This window comes from Crotalus tigris, unplaced genomic scaffold, assembly GCF_016545835.1.
Source record: "Crotalus tigris isolate CLP2741 ecotype Arizona unplaced genomic scaffold, ASM1654583v1 scf7180000017841.2860490, whole genome shotgun sequence".
NCBI lineage: Eukaryota > Metazoa > Chordata > Lepidosauria > Squamata > Viperidae > Crotalus > Crotalus tigris.
In genome coordinates, this window is record NW_024096667.1 from 2,305,296 (window position 1) to 2,325,107 (window position 19,812).

General features: G+C 37.4%; 1 protein-coding gene across 1 annotated transcript in view; it reads left to right on the top strand.

Moving 5' to 3' along the window:
• Nucleotides 1-19,812, top strand: part of HSD17B12 (hydroxysteroid 17-beta dehydrogenase 12) — a 70,329-nt gene that overhangs the window by 41,224 nt on the left and 9,293 nt on the right. The window contains exons 5-8 of the mRNA XM_039343323.1: nucleotides 3,406-3,470; nucleotides 6,129-6,173; nucleotides 11,213-11,247; nucleotides 16,858-16,939. Of these exons, the coding sequence (XP_039199257.1) occupies nucleotides 3,406-3,470; nucleotides 6,129-6,173; nucleotides 11,213-11,247; nucleotides 16,858-16,939 (227 nt within the window). The remainder of the gene's footprint in view (nucleotides 1-3,405; nucleotides 3,471-6,128; nucleotides 6,174-11,212; nucleotides 11,248-16,857; nucleotides 16,940-19,812) is intronic.

Below are 19,812 nucleotides of genomic sequence, written 5' to 3' on the forward strand. Positions count from 1 at the left end.
TTCTTATACTTCCGTCTTTTTTGTTTTCCTCACTCCACTCAAATATTCCTTATTGAGAGATTTCAAAGATCATGTACACCATGTGTGGGTTTATACTGCCATCTAATGTTCTATAGTCTAATTCAGTCTCAGTTGAAGAGTATCATTTATTCTTAGACATCGTGAACAAATACTCTTAATAGGGCTATAAATGATATTGATGTGCAGCTCATGATAGCAATTTGGCATATTAGAGCAAATAATCATACAGTAGTTTTACAGTATCGGTTGTAAAATAATTCAACTGATTAGAGAGAGACTCCTGATGACCGCCTGGAGAAATGCATGTAGTTTTCTTGGCAGGATTTCCTGAAGGATGTTGCCATTGTTTTCTTCCTAGGAGTGAATGAGTGCCCAAAGTTACCCAGCTGGCTTCATGCCTAAGGCAGGACTAGACTCACAGTCTCCTAGTTTCTAACCAGGTGCCTTTACTTATTACACCAAACTGGTTCTCTAGGTACAGTTAATGGATGCTTATTTGAAGTAGAAAATAAGTAGTTAAAATTTGCATCCGAATGAAAGAAGGCTGATACGATAGTTAATAAACTTTATTCATTTATTTTCTGGAGCCAATTTTGAAAAGGCATATTCAGTTCTGTGCAAAAGTATTTACCTCCTTTTGGTTATTTTGAATTTCTGCGTATCATTGTTGCTGAATATTATTAAATTCATGTAAGCTTGTTGATATATGAAATGTCTGTGAGTAAATAAATAACATGAAAGTTTGGTTGTTCAGTATATTTAAAAAATCATCCACCTTGCAGTGACCAGCGACCCCATTAGATTCAATAACTGATTGCAATACCTGCAACCAAATGCTTCCTGTAATTGGTGTTCAATCTCTTACATCACTATGTAGGAATTTGAAACATTATTTTCTATGGCATATTGTTTCAACTCAAAAACATTGGAAGATTTTCTAGTATAGCCATACTATTTCCATGGACCTCTGCTTGGTTGGTTCAAAACATTGTATTTATTCTTCATCCATTCTCTTGTAAGGCTGACTTCTTGTTGACAATCACTATCTGCTGCCATTATGCTTCAGCTTATGAAGAGATTTATATTCCCTGTAAATTTTTCTGAAACAAAGCAGATCTTTCTTAAACAATGGTAAGTTGTCCACATCCTGAGACAGAAAAGCATCCTCAAACCATTACACAATCACCTCCAGGCTAGACAGCGGTATGCGATTCTTCTTGTGGAGTGCATTGTATGATTTCTGCTGTACATAATGATATCCATGTAGCCCAGAACGATTCACTTTTGATTCATCAGTCAATCATCCAGTCATCCAAGTGCTGAGTTTAGGGGGAAATTTGTTTTGTTTTATTTTCTTTTTCCAAATTTGAAATGAGCATCAGTGTTCTTGGGTTTTATTCTCTTCCATGAATTTCATTTTTACTTGGTACTTTTCTGATGGATAAACCCTAGCGAGAGAAGCCTGCAGACCTCTGGATGTTGTTCTGAAGTTTTTATGACAGTGATGGTGAACCTTTTAGAGACCGAGTGCCCAAACTGCAACCCAAAACCCACATGCCTCATCGGGTGCCGGATGGATGTGGCCCATTGGGTGGGTGTGGCCCATTGGGTAGGCGTGGCTGCGGTGGTAATAGCAGACTGGGTAGGACTAAAAAGTTCAATCAATTCCAACTTTGCAAGATCTTTTTTTTCCCGCGAGAAGTTGAAATTGACTGATAGATTGAACCTTTTTTTTTTTTTGTACACGGCAGAGGCCTAAAGCGAAAAGGTTTTATAAAACCCAGTGATGGCACGCATGCCCACAGAGAGGGCTCTGAGTGCCGCCTCTGGCTCCCATGCCATAGGTTCGCCACCACTGTTTTACGACTTCCTGGACAATTTTACACTGTTTTCTTTTATGGTTTTTACAGAATAGCCACTTTTGGAAAGATTCATTGTTGGTTCAAGTCTTCTCCATTTCAAAACTCTGTCTCTGAGGATTGGTTGTGCCCCAGTATTTAGAAATCATTTTGTAACTTTCCTCAAACTAATAGGCAGTGACTTTTTAATGCAACTCTTCAGAAATGGGATCATGACATATCTATAGAATCGATGTGATGAGAATTTCACTGAGATAAAGGGTGCCAAAGTTTATGAGATTTATATAGTATAGGATTATTTCAAATCATTTGTGATGGTTTAGTAAAGTACTCATATTGGCCATAGTTATTTAATTTAATTAATTAAACTAGAGAGGTGAATGCTTTTTCACAGAGTCTAGCTGTACACAAGGTTATTTGTTAATCAGTGTGTCAGTACAAGGAGATGCAAAAAAAAAAAAAATAGATTATCCAAAAGATTTTTTTCATAGAACTGTGTTTTATTGGCAAAAATGGCAATGCTTTTATGTTTAAGAGCAATGAGACTACAATTCATAATTTATGAGTTGCCTGATAAATACAAATTCAGTTCTATATTGCCATGTAATTAGGTTGAATGTTCAATTACATTTATCTAACATGTTTGCTAGAATGTTGCTGTTTGCATTGTTTTAAAATTTAATCTCTTGGACTACTATATGTCATTTAAAGTTCAGTAACTAGAGTGTATTGACATATAAAGTTCTTCATTGTAAGAACTGCTGTATGTTACACTGTTTTAGCTGGTAACATTTTCTTAGCTCTATGTACCAATCATAAACACAGTTATATAAGTTAGCATTTGCATTCTTTTAAAATCATACTTTACAGTGACTTGATCCAAACTTAACTTAGTCCAGTGAACCATATTTTAGGATAAAGAAATTGGGATTGTTCCTGCATAGTGGAACAGTTAATTTGCTATAACTAAACTGAGAAGCTATATTTTAATCTGTTATTTAATTTATAATTATAAATTATAGTCGTTTCCAAGTTGGTAGGCCAGGATTAAACTGATTTCAGCAGCAAAATTCACACATCAAACAAAATAATTAAGCTATTTGGCTTAGCTTAACAGATGAATCATCTTGTCATAGCTTAGTGTTATGGGTGATCCAGGCCATTATGACTTGTTAAATTAACCATAGTAGACAATCCTGGTTTTGTGTCATGTGTGAAAACAATCAGGAATCTGTTGTAAGTATGGCTAAGCCTGGATCCAACCAAATTAGCCTTTCTGGTGCTTTATGATTTTAATAGAAGTGACAGTATTGACAGTCTTTTTGTGTTCATTGCTGTTCTTTGCCTTGATTAATAACATATTTAAAAACTTTATTAAATGCATAATCTCAAGCATTGATGCTTATAGGAACTAGGGATGTCAGTGACATGCTACTTAACTATTTGCTAAACACAGTGCTCTCAAAACTTTAATTTTTGAACATGATACATTCAAGGTGTATATTTAAAATTATTTATGTTTCAGTGAACAACGTGGGTGCTTCATATGATTATCCTGAATATTTCCTTGAGATTCCAAATTTAGATAGAGTAAGTATTCTTTTCCTTCCACACCTGTCTTTTAAAATTAATATTTAATAGTAAATTTAAATATTTGATTTGGTTTTATTTGATTTGTTAATAGAATCATAATTGAAAAAGTATGAATAAGAACCTATTAGCATCCCCCCTCCCTAGATTTAGAAACAGTCCTATGAACAGTTCATTAATTTCAAATTAAAATGTATAATGACTAATCCTAATTCAAGGAGTCAGGATACTTCACATCTTTATACCTTCAATACATTGATTAAAACCCCCAATATTAAGGGCATTAGTCTTGTTTGAATTAATGTTGCATTTACATCCTTTTCTCTCAGTTTTGTAGAAATATCTTATTTTGGTTGTGTTTCACATGCAAAAAAATAATAATTGAGGTTGCTCTACTGGCCATAAAGAATAGGAATTGCTTTGTGTTTAACATAACATGATTGTCTGAGCTGCCCTTTAATTGGTAAAATGCATATAAGATGTATCATATACATAGTTAAGCAATATCACATAAAATAGTAAAATGAAGTTTTTAAATAAATTAATTACTATGTACTTTATATTAACTATATTTCGATAAGTGAAAATCTATGATGGTAAAAATTTCACCCCAGCTCCCCAAACAATACCTAAAGCAGGGGTGTCATGTGACGTGTTGTGACTTTTTTGCCATTGCTGGCAATGGAGTGGGCACAGTTTCGGCATGATGCATCCGGCCCACAGGCCGGCAGTTTGACAATCCTGACCTAAAGCAGTGGTTTTCAATCTGTGGGTCGGGACCTCATTTGGGGTCGAATGACCATTTCACGGGGGTTGCCAAACAAGGCTGTCTGCCATTTTTTCCCCCTTTCGCCACGCCTCTGGCACCCGGTGATGTATAAGTGGTTGGGTGTCACCACAACATGGGGAACTGTATTATGGGGCCGCGGCATTAGAAAGGTTGAGAACCACTGACCTAAAGGATTTGATTTATTGCCAATTTATGTTCAATTGTTTTATGTCACACTTCACACAAGTATTCAAGATGAGAAAGTAGATTATTATGTATGACTTCTTTAAGCTGCTTTGAAAAGCAAGATGAAAAAAACAATAGAAAGTTGTACTTGCTCCTTGATCACACAAGCATGTAATTTGGATCCAAAAAGTATATAGATATTTGCTATTTCAAATTGTGATTTGCTTTTCTTTCGGTCTTTACCTTATCTGCCTTTTATGTCTTCTTTTGCTCTACTGCTTCCTCAGCCACCTTCTCTTGAGTTTTGTTTTAAGAAGATTTTGTCTCTCAGTCCACTCAGGACTTGTATTTGCAACGTCTCTACCATCAAGACTCATTCTTAAATCCTCGACGAATGAATGAATGTATTCATTTAAAACATTTTATAGAGGCCCATCTTGACTGAAACTCTAGACAGCTCACAACCCAAACATAAAACAATTATCTATCTGTGATAAAATAAAAAACATTTAAAACAAACAATAGCAGATTTTCCATTCAAAATGGGCACATCTGACACGTGATGAATGTGAGTGTAATTTGGGGAAATGCCAAGGGGAAAGGGAATCATTTGAGTCACATTTTCATTCCCAATGTTGAGTGGATAAGCCTGAACCCAGTGCATTCTAATGTTGGGTATCAATAAAGTCCAGTCTTAATCTCTTTTTCTTGTGCTTTATGATGTTGTAGAAAAGGGAGAGAAGCATTAATAATTTATATACATATCATGTATATAAGTTTGTTATCAAAGCACAACAATCTGTGCAATTAGGCTCAAACCAATCGCAGGATCTTGCAGGTGAAGAGATCACGAAGTGGAGAGTCTTAATTTTATCATTTGCTTCACATGGCTGTGCTCCATTTTTTCATAATTATTCATCCTAAGTGTGATAATTTTATTTTTTCATTCAGTCTGCAGGCCATCTAGTCTGAACATTAGTTTAATTCAGAGATGCTGGAGCTATAATCTATAATTTTCAAAGCACTATATTTAGCAAGGTTAAAGAAGTGAATTAATCCCTTATATTTCCATATCAGTCTCAATAATCATGTCCTCTGCATTCAAGAAGGGATATCATCCCTTTCTTTTGCAGAAAAAAACCCCTCTGACTTTAGTTAGAGATTATATCCATGAAAATTTCAAGACAATTTGACCTTAAATTAGGGTTCCCCAACTCCCAGTCCGTGGACCAATACCGGGCCACGGCATGCCAGCAACTGGTCCGCACAAACAAGCAAAGCCCCATCCACAGGATGCAGGCAGCACACAAAACCACACACTCTCTAGTCCGCAGAAAAACTTCTCTCCACAGAACCGGTCCCTGGTGCCCAAAAGGTTGGGGACCTCTGCCTTAAATGATAATTTTAAGGCATATTTTAAATTAAATATTTTTAGAAAACAAAGTTTGAGATAATACATTGATATAGCATGGTTGTATCAATTCTGCCAAGAAAAATGAATTAAATTTCTGATTCTGCAGTACTGTAACTTTGAATTCTGGATCCAGAAATCACATCAGATCAATAAATTACCAATATGCCAATTGAGCTCCCAAATTTGATCAGATAATTTGTGCATGGTATATACTCTAGTCACCTTAGTTGCTGCAAACTTTTAAATCAAGAATTCATAATAATTCTGTTTTGTTTTTTCCCCATTACAGCAAATTGACAAGATGATAAATGTTAATAGCCTATCTATGTGCAAGGTAAGTGCCATTTTGGGAAGTTGTGCTAATGCAGGAGAATTGACTATATTGCATATAGAGTAATAAAAGTATTTGTCTAAAACAATTTCTGTGCAATTTCCTCTCTGTAAAGCAGGTTCAATTATACAGGCTTCCCTCTAGAGTTTCTCCATAAGTCCATTTTTTCTAGCAGCCTCTAGAAGTGTTTTACATATGTTAATAGCATAAGGCTTTCCAGGAGAAGAAAAGGTAAAATGTACTTGAAGTTGTTCATACCTCAGCCTGCCAGACTGTTTTGATATTTATTTAAAACAAAATGTTTTCTTACTCTGGAAAAGTGGTATGTAGAAGGTATCAATATGCAACATCAGAAATACAGGTAGTCCTTGACTTACAACCACAATTGAGCCCAAAATTTCTGTTGCTAAACGAGATAGTTGTTGTGAGTTTTGCCCTATTTTATGAACTTTCTTGCTACAATTAAGTAAATCACAGCAGTTGTTAAGTAAGTAATATGGTTGTTAAGTGAATCTGGCTTCCCCATTGATTTGTTTGTTAGAAGGTTGCAAAAGATTTTTATTTATTTATTTAATTTTATTTATATGCCGCCCAATCCCAAAGGACTGAGGGCGGCGTACAGAATTAAAACAATCATAAAACAATAAAATAATACAGTCATACCGCGAGTCCGATCATATCTCGCCCCCCCCCCCAGGGACATCAGCCCCAGGCCTGCCGGAACAGGAGAGTTTTAACGGCTTTCTTAAAGGCCGGCAGGGTGGGAGTAGTTCGAACCTTGGGGGGAAGTTGATTCCACCAGGTTGGAGCCACCAGAGAAAAGGCCCTTCCCCGAGGGCCCGCCAGCCGACATTGTCTGGCCGACGGGACCTGAAGGAGGCCCAATCTATGGGACCTCATCGGTCTCTGGGAACTGTGCGGCAGAATGCGGTCCTGTAAGTAACCTGGCCCTATGCCATGAAGGGCTTTAAAGGTGATAACCAACACCTTGAATTGCGTCCAGAGACCCACAGGAAGCCAGTGCAGCTCGCGGAGGATAGGTGACACGTGGGCGTACCTTGGCGCTCCCACAATCGCTCTCGCGGCTGCATTCTGAACCAACTGCAGCCTCCGAACGCCCTTCAAGGGTAGCCCCATGTAGAGCGCCTTACAGTAATCCAGTCTTGAGGTGATGATGCTGGCATTTTACAGCTGTCATAAATATGAGTCAGTTGCCAAGTAGCCAAACTTTGATTGTGTGAGACAGGGATGCTGCAAAAGTTGCAAGTGTGGAAAAGAGTCATAAGTCATTATTTTCAGTGCCATCGTAACTTTGAACGGTCATTAAACAAACTATTGTAAGTCAAGGACTACCTGCAGCAGATGGACGTGTAACACTTTTTAAAGAATCATATTTCATGGTTTTTCCGGTTGTTTCTTTTCATATGGCAAATTAAATCTCAGTAATGCCCTGCATATTTTTTCTACTTAGTTTTATTCATTCATTTCCTTTTATTTCATTTTCCATTTAATTTTTTTTAAGTTATATTAGATGTTTCAGGCATTTCTTCTCCCTTTTCTCTGGATATCATTTTAAAAATGTTTCATTTGGAAGCCTGACCTTTCCACTTTGAAAGACAAAGACTGTTACTTTCTGTGCTTAAGAGAATGGCATATTCTTGCCATTTCCCCCAAACAATATTGTGAGGCATTCTCATTTCAAAATCTCAAGGCAATGTTTCTCTGTCTTTTGAAATTGAGCAAACCTCTTCTATCAAAAGTTGAGGTCAGACGTATAAATCTACTAAAAAGGTGTTGATATGAAGAGAACAACCGGCATTCCTCACTATTCCTAATTTGTTATTTCTATAATGAATACAGCTTTTTATTTCATCTGAGTTTAAGTATAATCGCTTTCTAGAAACAGTAAATGTTGCAGGCCTCTACTGGAAAATGATACATGATACCATATAAACTATTTTTATTATTGTGTTATTACATGTTTTTTTTTCTTTTAAATAAGTAGGAGTGTGAATTATCCTCTGCTTATTAACACCATTAATTTTGTCATTTGCTAGTAGGAGTGCTCACAGGGATATGTAGGAGAGGATCTCTCAGAGTGTGTTAAATATTGCGTTAAGATAACTTTGAACCTGAAATATGGCCCATTCACTCGTCAACTATTTTTTAAACATACATATTTTAACCAAGTTTGGACTACAGGTAGTCCTGGATTACTGACTGTTCAAAGTTGTGACAGCACTGAATAAACATACCTATTACCGGCCCACAAGGTTCTGGCCATTGTAGCAGCCCACAGTCATGTGATTGTGATTTGGGAGCTTGGTAAGTGGTTCACACTTACTATGGTTGCAGTGTTCCATTGTTATGGGATCGCCATTTGCACCTTTCCCTGTCTGCTTTCCACAAGCAAAGTTAATAGGGAAACAGACAGGAAAGCTCAGAAGTTGCTTTGGTAAGTCCCTTGGCTGCATGTGCTAACACTCCTCCATGCTATCCAACCCTTGGCATTCTTGTGCTCCCGCCCCACTTCACCTCACCATCCCTTGGCCTTTCTACACATGTGTATACCCTGTGCTGGGCTTCCCAAGCTCTCCCTCAGTTTCCCCAACTCACTCACTGAACTGACCCACTCAGGACCTTCCCCTCCCCCCCCCCCATGACACTTTCCCACTAGTCTAGGTCACCCCTGCACTTAGTTGGGATTCCTGCCACTCCCCACTTAAGCTACTCTTGAGGGCAGAGCTTGTCTTATTTGTATTCTGTAGATTCACTCTGGAATACTTTCAGGCTAAGAGCAAAGTATAAATAAATAAAATAAATATAGCAATAAAGGATAGTGTAGGAAATATTGTCTTGGGTAGCATAAAAAGCTATCTCTTCCTGTTTGAACTATTTTCCATTATCACAAATCATTGATGTAGACCTTACATGCTTGAGGAAGTCAAGTTTTGCATCCGTATCATGCACATGACAATATAGTGTATCCAGGACTCATGTCCACTGAAGTAATTTGTACTTTTCAAGCATTCTGTAGCCACTGCTGGTGGTTCTGTAAGGTTTCTCTATCCCATCTGTTTTCTTCTCTGATCTTGTCCCCCCTCCCCCAAAAAAGTTTGCTTTTATGAAAATTTTTATTTCTCATTTGTGCCATTTCTGGCCCACCTAGGAAGGCTGGAAATAGAGAGAAGTTTATATTTCTTATGTAAGAATTGGGTAATCTTGCTTTTCATCAGTAACCAAAGTTATCTAAGCCTAAATAACTATGAGTTAAGCCTAAATAATTCATATATTTTGAGGTATGTAGAATAATTCTATAACAGTCTGATATTAGTGTTTCTTTATTTTCTCTCTTCTTTTTTTTCCTCTAAGCAATTTCCTTCATTCTCAAATATAGACAGAAATCTTTTTATAAGTTATTGCTTTATCATAGAGAATAAAATACAGAACAATAAAACAAAATGAAACATCAAAAACATACATTCAGTCCTAATTACAACAAAAGAAGAAAAAAATAATGTACAAAAAAGGAGAAAAAAGTGGTCCATTAAATAATTAAAATTAACATTTAACATGTAGGTTCCACCTGGCTGAGCATGTGTGTGTGTGTGTGCGCACACACACACATGTACAGACATTAAATTGGTCCCTAATATACTCCATTACTCTCTCTCTCTCTCTCTCTCACACACACACACACACACACACACATTAAATTGGCCTTAATATACTCCATTACATTTTGTATCTGAAATGTAATCATCTGTCACTAATTCTAATTATCTAATTCAAGTAATTGCATGATAATTTATCATAAACAACAAATGTAATTTTTAAAGGGTTAACAATGAAATGTCACAGAAAATTTTGCATGGTTTACATTTTCCTAAGTTCTTTGACAGACTGTGTACTAGGGGAACAGGTGGCAGAAGAAGTTCAACATTAGGGCAGATGTTATGGCCATAAAACTTGCATTTTGAATTAGATTAAAAATGGAACTTGGAGATTGTATCATATTCTCATAATGGCGATTGTGCTGTAAAAAACAGTAGCTTATATTTTTTGATAAAATGCATTCTTTTTTAATAGTAACTGCTATAGTACACTATACTTAGATTTGATACTTTAAAATACAGATTAAATTCCTCATAGCTTTGGCTAGAGAACCAATTTTTCTGATACGACAATTTATTTCATATCAGAAATAAGTAAGTAAGAAAGCTATTTTTTTAGAATCACTTTTTAATGTTAAAAGCTGGCTAATACAAATTGTTGCATAAGATAAACGGCAGCACTAGGTGATGTGTTGCAAAGTAGAATGATTCTAGCTCTTTCAGTGGCTTGCTTTTCTAGATTATTTACTTACTTATATGGCCACCTAACTCACTCTCAGTGATTACAAAATAATGGAAATTTTTACCGTTAAAAAATCACAAAACAAAAGGTTTTGGTTTCTTTCTGTGATCAACAGCTTGGAAAATGTTATTCGGGTTTTTTGTCTTATCTATCCTGTGCCTTTTCTTCATGTAAGATGGAATGAATTATGAGAAGTACCTGATATAAGCTCCCACTTAATCATGCTGGCTGAGACATATGGGAATTGTAATCCATGATCAGTTGACTTTTGTTCCATAATCTTTTAAGTGGTCTAGACTGCCATTCCTGATTCCTCTCAGACAATTGCATTGTTCAACCACTTTTGCTTTTGTTGCAGCGATATTAATTAAATTTATTTCTTGCACTGTCTGGTATTAGCAATAGATATTTGATGAAACTCATCTGTGTAACATGCAGAAGTTCTGAATCTATTCTCTAATAAGGCATTAAATTGTTTATAAGTGCAGCTTTTATCTGAGTTGCTCAACATATTTTATCAAAGACCCACAATGTATAAGTAGAATAAAAATACACTGCCATACAAGTGACGGCCTTCAAAGTCTTCTATAATTCCTTGAGGTGAAGAGAGGTCAGCTGTTTTGTGAGACAGCTTTCCTCAGTCTGTTTTCTGCATATTACTCAATCGTTTTTCTTATTTTTTTCAGATGACACAATTGGTGCTTCCTCGCATGGTGGAAAGGTGAGTCACATAAACACATCCAGACAGCCATTATTATTTATAGGGGAAAATCCTTTCTTTGAAAAATTCATTACTGTGACTAATCAGTCAGGCCTCCATGTTTTATTGGTAATGTAATCCTGTGTGAGTCATGGGATTGGGTATATGAATCATCAGACCGTGAAAGCCTATCTTTACTTGATGTCCTTTTTTATTTTCTTTCCACTGTTTGGTGATTTCTTTTTAAAATGGAATTTAAAAGCCTGAATGACTCATCAGTGAGAACTCAACAACAAGCTATTCTGTGGGGGTGGCTATGTTTCTGGGATATTCCTGGGAATAACCTTAAAGCCTTTCCTGAGTGTCAGTGAAAAGAAAACAGAGAGAATAGAGAGAACAAGCTCTACTTATATGGCAGGAACAGAAAATGTGTGCACAAAAGCAAAAGGCTCTGGAATAATGGGGGGCTAAGAGATTGCAATATTTCAGTGTTAGTATAGTTCGTACTTTTGGCATTTTTCCATTTATGCCATTGTTACATGAGGTAGATAATTTTTCTGAAAATTAAAAATTATTCCTTGCTGAGTTCCTTCCAGTTATATTCCTCAAAATGGACACAGAAAACCATGCTATCATTAGTATCTTTCTTCCTCATTCAGTTCTTTTTGAACCACAGTATTTGGTTCTGCATTAAAGTGTCTTCTGCTCTCTGCAGTTTCTTTCCTCCTTTGCAAAATCGTCCATTTTTGTATCCAGGCTCATTTGTCCAGATCTATTCATCGTTGGAGAAAGAAAGGAAAAAACCTTAAGAGATTTTGGCCATGGAACATATTTTTCCCTATTGAGTGTTTAAAGCATTGATTGATTGAGCAAGATCTTCCTTGGTTTCACATAAACACTTGCTGAAACTAAAATTGGTGCTGAAGTCTTCTTTTCTTGCTGCAGTCTCCTGGATTTGATAGGTGAGACAAAGAATAGGTCTTCCCCATATCAATTTCACAGTTTTGGAATGCTTCTGAGTTGAACTTTGTCACATTCTCAGGACTAAGTTTCCCATTTAGCTTTTCATATTTACTATCTAACACATTATTGATAGTTCTGCACCATGTGCAATCCATTCAGTGACTCAGATTGTGGTGAAAGGTATACATGTACCTAAGAATGAGACTCAGTTCCTTTTCACTTGTTGTACCTATAACACCATTTGGTTCTTCCCCTGTGTTTCTCTGGCAAAAAATAAGGAATTGTTTTTGTTCTTTGCTTGATTTATTTTTTTCCATATGCTTATATTAATTTTGTTTTCTCTTATTTCTACAGTCAAGGGTAGTACCACTAGCATTTCCTGTAAAGCAACACTTATAGCAATAGGAACATTGCTTTAAAAGTTTTTGAAATATAAGAACAACTTTCTAAATAGTATTCTCTAAAAATTCTAAATCTTGGAAAAGGACATTTAGTATACTTCTGCCTTGCTCACGGTTTATTAAACTGATCTGGTAAAAATATGTTTGCCCCTAAACCCTATTATAGATAAATCTATACAATACCTGTGACTTAGACAGTCCAGTTTATGGAGGAGTTACCAGCACTATCAACAGCATCTAACCATACTTTCTGGTAACTAGCTGGGTTATTTTCTTGATGAGTTGTAATCAAAGAGGAAAGTGCACAAGTATCATTTTAAGCATGCATCTGCATAAGCCTTCTGAAAATGAATAAAGAGAGGCACCCCTATCCTTCACTCTTGATGCAGGCATCACTACCTCCAATTATATGCTACATCAATTATACCTGCCCCTCCTTTTTGGTTTTACCTTACTATGCTCCATCTGAAGAGGAGTGTAGATATTTAGATGTAATGGAAAGAAAGAATTGCTCTGGCTTTCTGATACTCTCTTTTTTTCATTCTTTGCCACTATCATTTTCATTGGAATAAAAATGGCTGCTCTTCTTCATATGTTTTTGATTATAAAGATGTCCAAACAGGGCTTATCCATACAAAGCAACAAAGCATTTTGTTGACTCTGGTGCAACTGAAATTTGTTTTAGTGGGGTGCCTGCACTATGGAACAACTCCTGCCAGGAATTAAATCCACGCTTATGCTGTGTGCTTTCTGCAAGCACTCGAAAAGAGCTTTAATAGAAAACCTGTTCGCATCTACATATTACAGCACTACATATGTTAGGTTTTCTCTATGATTTTACTGTATTTTAGTATTTGTATAGCAGATATCTTATTTTGCATTGATAAATGTAATCTCAACTTTTGCTGACAGCCCAATCAATTGTAGCCCATATAAATCTAATTAGTTCATGAATAAACTGTGATAATTGGGCTGTAATATCCATATGTATAGTATGTACTTCAAGACCCATGAATGTATTGCAGAACTTCAATGGAGGAGACTACATTCCTTAAGTTCTGAATTGTTTGACACTAAAATTTTCAAGAAGTGCTTCTCTATCTCCAGCTATTAGTACACTCTTCATTTCATCTCATCATCTTTAGGATTTTTTGAGACTAGGAAGATCACCATCTAACAGAATTTATTTTGCTAAAATTTTAGCAAAATTACCATGTTGGTTAATTTCTTTTCTTCCCGTTATGAAACTTTTCCTGAAAAATCTTCTCAATATTTATTCTCCTATTCAGAATCCACAGTGTACCTGGAACTTCATTCTTGGCACTTTCCAACAGTTTGAATCTATATCCTCAATAAACCTCTAATTCCTGATTTTAAAGGCATTGTTTTTTTGTTGTGGTTACTTTTGTTCACTGTGCAGAAGAACTTTTAAGCTCTGCAAGCAATTCACCCTGTTTTAACAGTTTTGTGAAGAGAAAGAGAATTGGACCTTAGTTTTACATTTACTCTTATTCATTGTCAGTAACTCTCTTGTTTTGAATAAACATATTTTGTCTGGGAATAGCATTTTTCACCCTGCTTACTGGATTTATTTAACAGCAAAGATAGTGAATACTTCCTAACCCCACCCTGTCCAACAATATATTTTGTCAACATCAGGCCCAATTCAGACATTAAATCAGACTGAAGTACTTCCAAATTATTTGGACTTATCATTTCTGCAACTTAAGATCAAATGCTATTTGCACCATTACTTTATACCCATATCTGGAATGAACGATATATGTGGTACAATTTTCAATGTGATGATAGTGCCTTTAGTTCGATATGAACTTGTATACAAATTTTATATTCTTTGCCCCATTCAAGCTAAATTGCATTCCATAAGGCACCTTTTTATCATTTTACTTTCAGTTGTATAAACAAAGGTTACTATAACAACAATTGGAGCATTATAGATACTATGTTTTCTTTGAGTGTGGTAAAGAGAAAAACATTGATAAAATTAGAATATACCTAGTTGATCACTTTATGTATTCATATTGTGAGAAGACTAGTAAAAATATGATAAAATTACATACAGCTTTATTGTTATCTGTATAGTAGTATCCTGATAATTCTTTGATTGAAGTTATAGTTTGAGTTTGTATATCCAGAGCTTGCATACGTAGAGTTTGGATCATCGCTTTTAACATACAAAGAATTTGTTCCTGTACTTCCTCTGTAGAAGAAATCCTTTCTTGTTCTCCTTCCATTGTAATATATTAAACTCAAGAAAAAGAAACTGACAGTCAGAAAGTCCATCAAAAGGGGAGCTGAGCTGAATTTTGCAGATGGTGTTTCAAGGTTTTTTATATCTTATCTATTTTCAAAGTTGTCAACAAGTCTCTTAGAGAATAGCAGGTTATGTCTTAGAATTAGTTGGATCTTTTTAGAGTTTTTCCCCCCGCTCTATTCTAAGGGGGAAAAAAACCCAAATCTTCAATAGTAATTAGAATAAAAATCAAGGAAGAATATATATATATATATATATATATATATATATATATATATATATATATATATATATATATATATATAGAGAGAGAGAGAGAGAGAGAGAGAGAGAGAGAGAGAGAGAGAGCAGAAAGTTGCAAATCTTATAATCCACCAATTTTAGGAAATAGGATTCCAATTAAGATCTCAGTATTTTTCCAGCGTTTTAAACTCCCAAGTAGTTGATAGCTGCTGTTTCTGGAGAGAGGGCTAGAATCCCCCTTCCCTCACCACAGGGGGGAAAATACTTTAGCAGCTTATGCAGGTAATTAAGTAGTTAGGATGTAAGAGAGGCAAACCTGTCCATGCTGCTTTGAAGTTGCCAAATGGTAGTGTGACTTCGGCTGTTTGCAGCCTAGGGACGAGCCACATTTCTATGGCCGATCCTTTCGTCTGTTGGTTTGGAGGAATCGCCTGATCTGACGGAAGAGTTGCTGCTCTCCCGGGATCCAGCGAAAGCCCCTCCTTGCTGGTCGCCTCTTCGGGGTGACTTTCAGCCCTTTTCAGGGCCCCCCAGTGATGCGAAACTGAATGGGGGAGAGAGAACAAGTCTCCCAACCATCCATGGCGGCTGTGTGACGAACCGGAAGTCAGCATTCCACATTTAGCCATTCAATCTGATTTACTATGTTATCTATGTTGCGAGAATTGGGTATGTCTAGTTTAACGAAGAGAAGGACAAGGGGGGACATGATAGCAGTATTCCAATATCTCAGGGGCTGCCATAAAGAAGAGGGAATTAAGCTATTTTCCAAAGCACCTGAAGGCAGGACAAGAAGCAACGGGTGGAAACTCACCAAGGAGAGAAGCAACCTAGAACTAAGGAGAAACTTCCTGACAGTGAGAACAATTAATCAGTGGAACAGCTTGCCTCCAGAAGCAGTAAATGCTCCAACACTGGAAGTTTTTAAGAAGAGACTGGACAGCCATTTGTCCGAAATGGTGTAGGGTTTCCTGCCCGAGCAGGGGGTTGGACTAGATGACCTCCAAGGTCCCTTCCAACTTTACTACTATTACTATCTGAACATTATTTGTATTTGTTTAATTAATTAACAATATTAGAATATTTTTTACCATTAAAACTTGTTAACAGTGTTGATAAAGCTGAATTTCAATGTTACCATCCATCCATAATCTGTGTACTTGTTCATAAATCACAGGTACTACTAGGTCTTTCATCCACTCGTTTATGTCTACACATTTGGCTTTCCAATGTACTAGTTTGGCAATAATTAGGCATAGAGAAAAATCCATTGCCTAGCTTCATTTTCTATGTAGTAGATATGTAGTTCAAACGAATGTGTATTTTTCTGCAGCTGCTGACAGGCATGCCCTGCCAATATGAGGTATGGCCTTCCTATGGAGCTATCCTCATGACAGTTCATAAGGTTCCTTTCCCAAGATTGTTAGGAAAGAAGTGGGGGCAGTTGCAGCTCCCCTGTGGTTGGTCATAAAGATGCTGGACTGACAAGTGCCCAAATTTTAATTATGCAGTTACAAGGATACTGCAATGGCCATAACTTTGGGTACAAGGTTGGAAGTCCCTTCACTTAGCATCGTCACGGAATGAACATAGTATCTGTATCACTATGTTCACTTCATAATGAAACATCTTTTAGTTGTGTTCCATCTTTATTTCACAGAATGCCATAAGAATAGTTAACATTTGTATATTTTAGGCTTCTGTTTTGTTTCAACAAATGTTACATTTTATATTTTGTCTCTCTTTCAGATCCAAGGGAATTATAATTAATATCACTTCTGCTGCTGCAATAGCAAAAACTCCATATTTAACTCTTTATTCAGCAGCCAAGGTATATATATGGGGAAAACATTGTGTGATTTTTTTTTTCATTCTTCAACTAAATTGCTTATTGGCAAATGCAACATTTACAATAGTCTTTTAAAGACGATAATGATTTCCTTAGTTCACGAAAGTGAATACAGACACCTTGGAATTAGTCTCTTTAATTCAGATTTTAAAACAAAGTGTACCTATAACTTTTTGGTGTGGGAAAGCATTCTATTTAAAATATAGTTGCGTCCTTCAGCAGTCAAGCCCCTGTTTGCTTGCCACGAATGGGAGGGGGGACGGGGGGGACAAGATTGTCGGATGAAGGCATCCAGAGGCAGCAGAGGGGACCAGCAGCAGAGATGGCAGTGACAACCCTTTCCCTCCCTTGTACCTGTATGGTGGAAGGGGGACCCTGTGGAACACACCACGAGGTTGTCCCTCCGAGCAGTTGATTGGCGTGGGAGCTTGGCTGTGTTCTGATTGGGTGGAGGTGTGTTCTGATTGGTTAGGGGTTTGGCTGTGCTCTGATTGGATGGGGGGTTGGCTGTACTCTGATTGGATGGGGGGTTGGCTGTGCTCTGATTGGGTGGGGGAGTGTTCTGTTTGGGGGCTTTGTTGTGCTCAGGTTAGTCTGAGTTGCAGGGGGGTTTAAGATGGTGGGCTGCCTTGCTATTTTTTGGCTTCGTGGTCGTGCCTCATCTTCATGGTGGGTGTCAGTTTGCTTCATGTATGGATTGGAGGGGTTTAAAGTGGCTAATGATGCAGCTGTGGTCTGGCTTCTGGTTTGTGGTCATGCCTCATCATCGGTGTGGCTTTTTGCATGGATGTGTGGTGGTGACATCCTGTGTGGTTTTAGTGAGTATGGGTCTGGTGTCATTCTTTGTGTTAGGGAGTCCTTTGTCAATAAGGGCGGGTTTCCAAATGGCTGGTAGGCGGGAGGTATCATCTTGTTTGTTCATGCTGTGTGGGCAGTTTTCTATCTCGATGGCTTCTCTGATTATTCTGTTATTAAAATGTTCAGTTTTGGCGATAGTTCTGGTATTTTTAAAGTCAATTTCATGTCCTGTGGCTTTAAGGTGTTGGACCAGGGAAGAAGTTGGTTCCTTTTTTTTGACTGAGTTCTTATGTTCTTCAATGCGTGCACTTATTCTTCTGTTGGTTTGTCCGATGTATGTGGTGGGACAAGCGGTGCATGGGATTTCATATACTCCTTGATTTTCTAACTCAATTCTGTCTTTGGGGTTTCTTAGGATGGTGGACATTTTTCTGTTTGTGCAGAATGCTGTTTTGATGTTGTGTTTATGGAGGATCTTACTGATTCTGTCTGTGGTGCCTTTTATGTAAGGGAGGAGGGCTTTGCCATTTTCTTGTTCTCTGTCTTGGATTTTAGTGGGGGTTTCTTTTTGGATTAGGTTTGTAATCTTATTTCTTTGGAATCCATTGGATGTTAGTACATTGGTGAGAGTGTGTAGTTCGGTTTTTAGGTGTTGTTCGTCAGCTAAGCGTTTTGTTTTGGAGATGAGTGTCTTGGCTACGGAGTTGATCTGTGCTGGGTGATGGTATGAGAAAGCGTGCAGATAGCGGTTTGTGTGTGTTTTCTTCTGGTAGATGATATGTCCTAGGGAGCCATTGGATTTCTTGTAGACTAAGACATCCAGGAAGGGAAGTTGGTTATTAGCTTCTGTTTCCATGGTGAACTGTATTTTGGGGTGTAGGCTGTTGAGGTGTGTGAGGAAGTTGTCCATTTTTTCTTTCCCATGTGGCCAGATTATGAAGGTGTCGTCTACGTATCTGAGCCAGAGTTTGGGTTTGTGATCCGATTTTTCTAGAGCTTGGGTTTCAAAGTGTTCCATGTAGAGGTTTGCAATGACAGGTGAGAGGGGTGATCCCATGGGTGCTCCTTCTGTTTGTTTGTATTTTTGTCCGTTATAGATGAAGTCTGTGTTGGATAGGCAGTGGTTTGTCAGATCTAAGATGTGTTTGGGGGGTTTATATTTGTTTTGGATAGCTGTCAAGGCTTCTTTGATAGGCACTTGGGTGAAGAGGGATATGACATCAAAGCTCACGAGTAGGTCACTGGGCTGTAAGTTTTGTTTCTTTATAAGCTCTATAAACTGGAATGAGTTTTTTACATGTGAGGTGATGGATTCTGCATAGGGCTGTAGTTGTTTGGCGAGAAATTTGACTAGGTTTTGTAGAGGTGAGCCTATGGAGCTGACTGTGGGTCTGAGTGGGGTTCCTTCTTTGTGTATCTTGGGGAGACCATAGAGTTTGGGGCATCTGGATGATTTCTCTCTGGGAATGATTCTTTGCTGGATTTCTTGCTAATGGGGGAGGCTTTTATTTTGGATCTAGTGGTTTTTTCCAGGTAGGTGGTGGGATCTGTGTTTAGGGGTTTGTATGTAGAGTCTTGGAGTAAGTTGGTTAATTTGGTTTGGTAGTCAGATGTGTTCATAACCACCGTGGCGTTGCCCTTGTCTGCTGGTAGGATTATTATGCTGGTGTCTTCTTTCAGATTATGTAATACATGCATATATATAAATGTGGGTTAGGCAGCATCACCACCAGATTTATTTATTTTATTTATTTATTTTTAAAATTTATAAGCCGCCCCACTCCTGGAGGACTCTGGGCGGCTAACAATAAAAAACACATAAAACATAACAAAACAAACAGTATAAGAACAGTCATCCAGGGTCAGATTTTATAAACCCCAGGCCTGCCGGAAAAGCCAGGTCTTAAGCAGCTTACGGAAAACCAACAGGGTGGGAGCGGTCCTAATCTCCGGGGGGAGCTGGTTCCAAAATGTGGGTGCCATCACAGAGAAAGTCCTCCTCTGCGGCCCCGCCAAATGGCACTGCTTGGCCGACGGGACCTGAAGGAGGCCCAGCC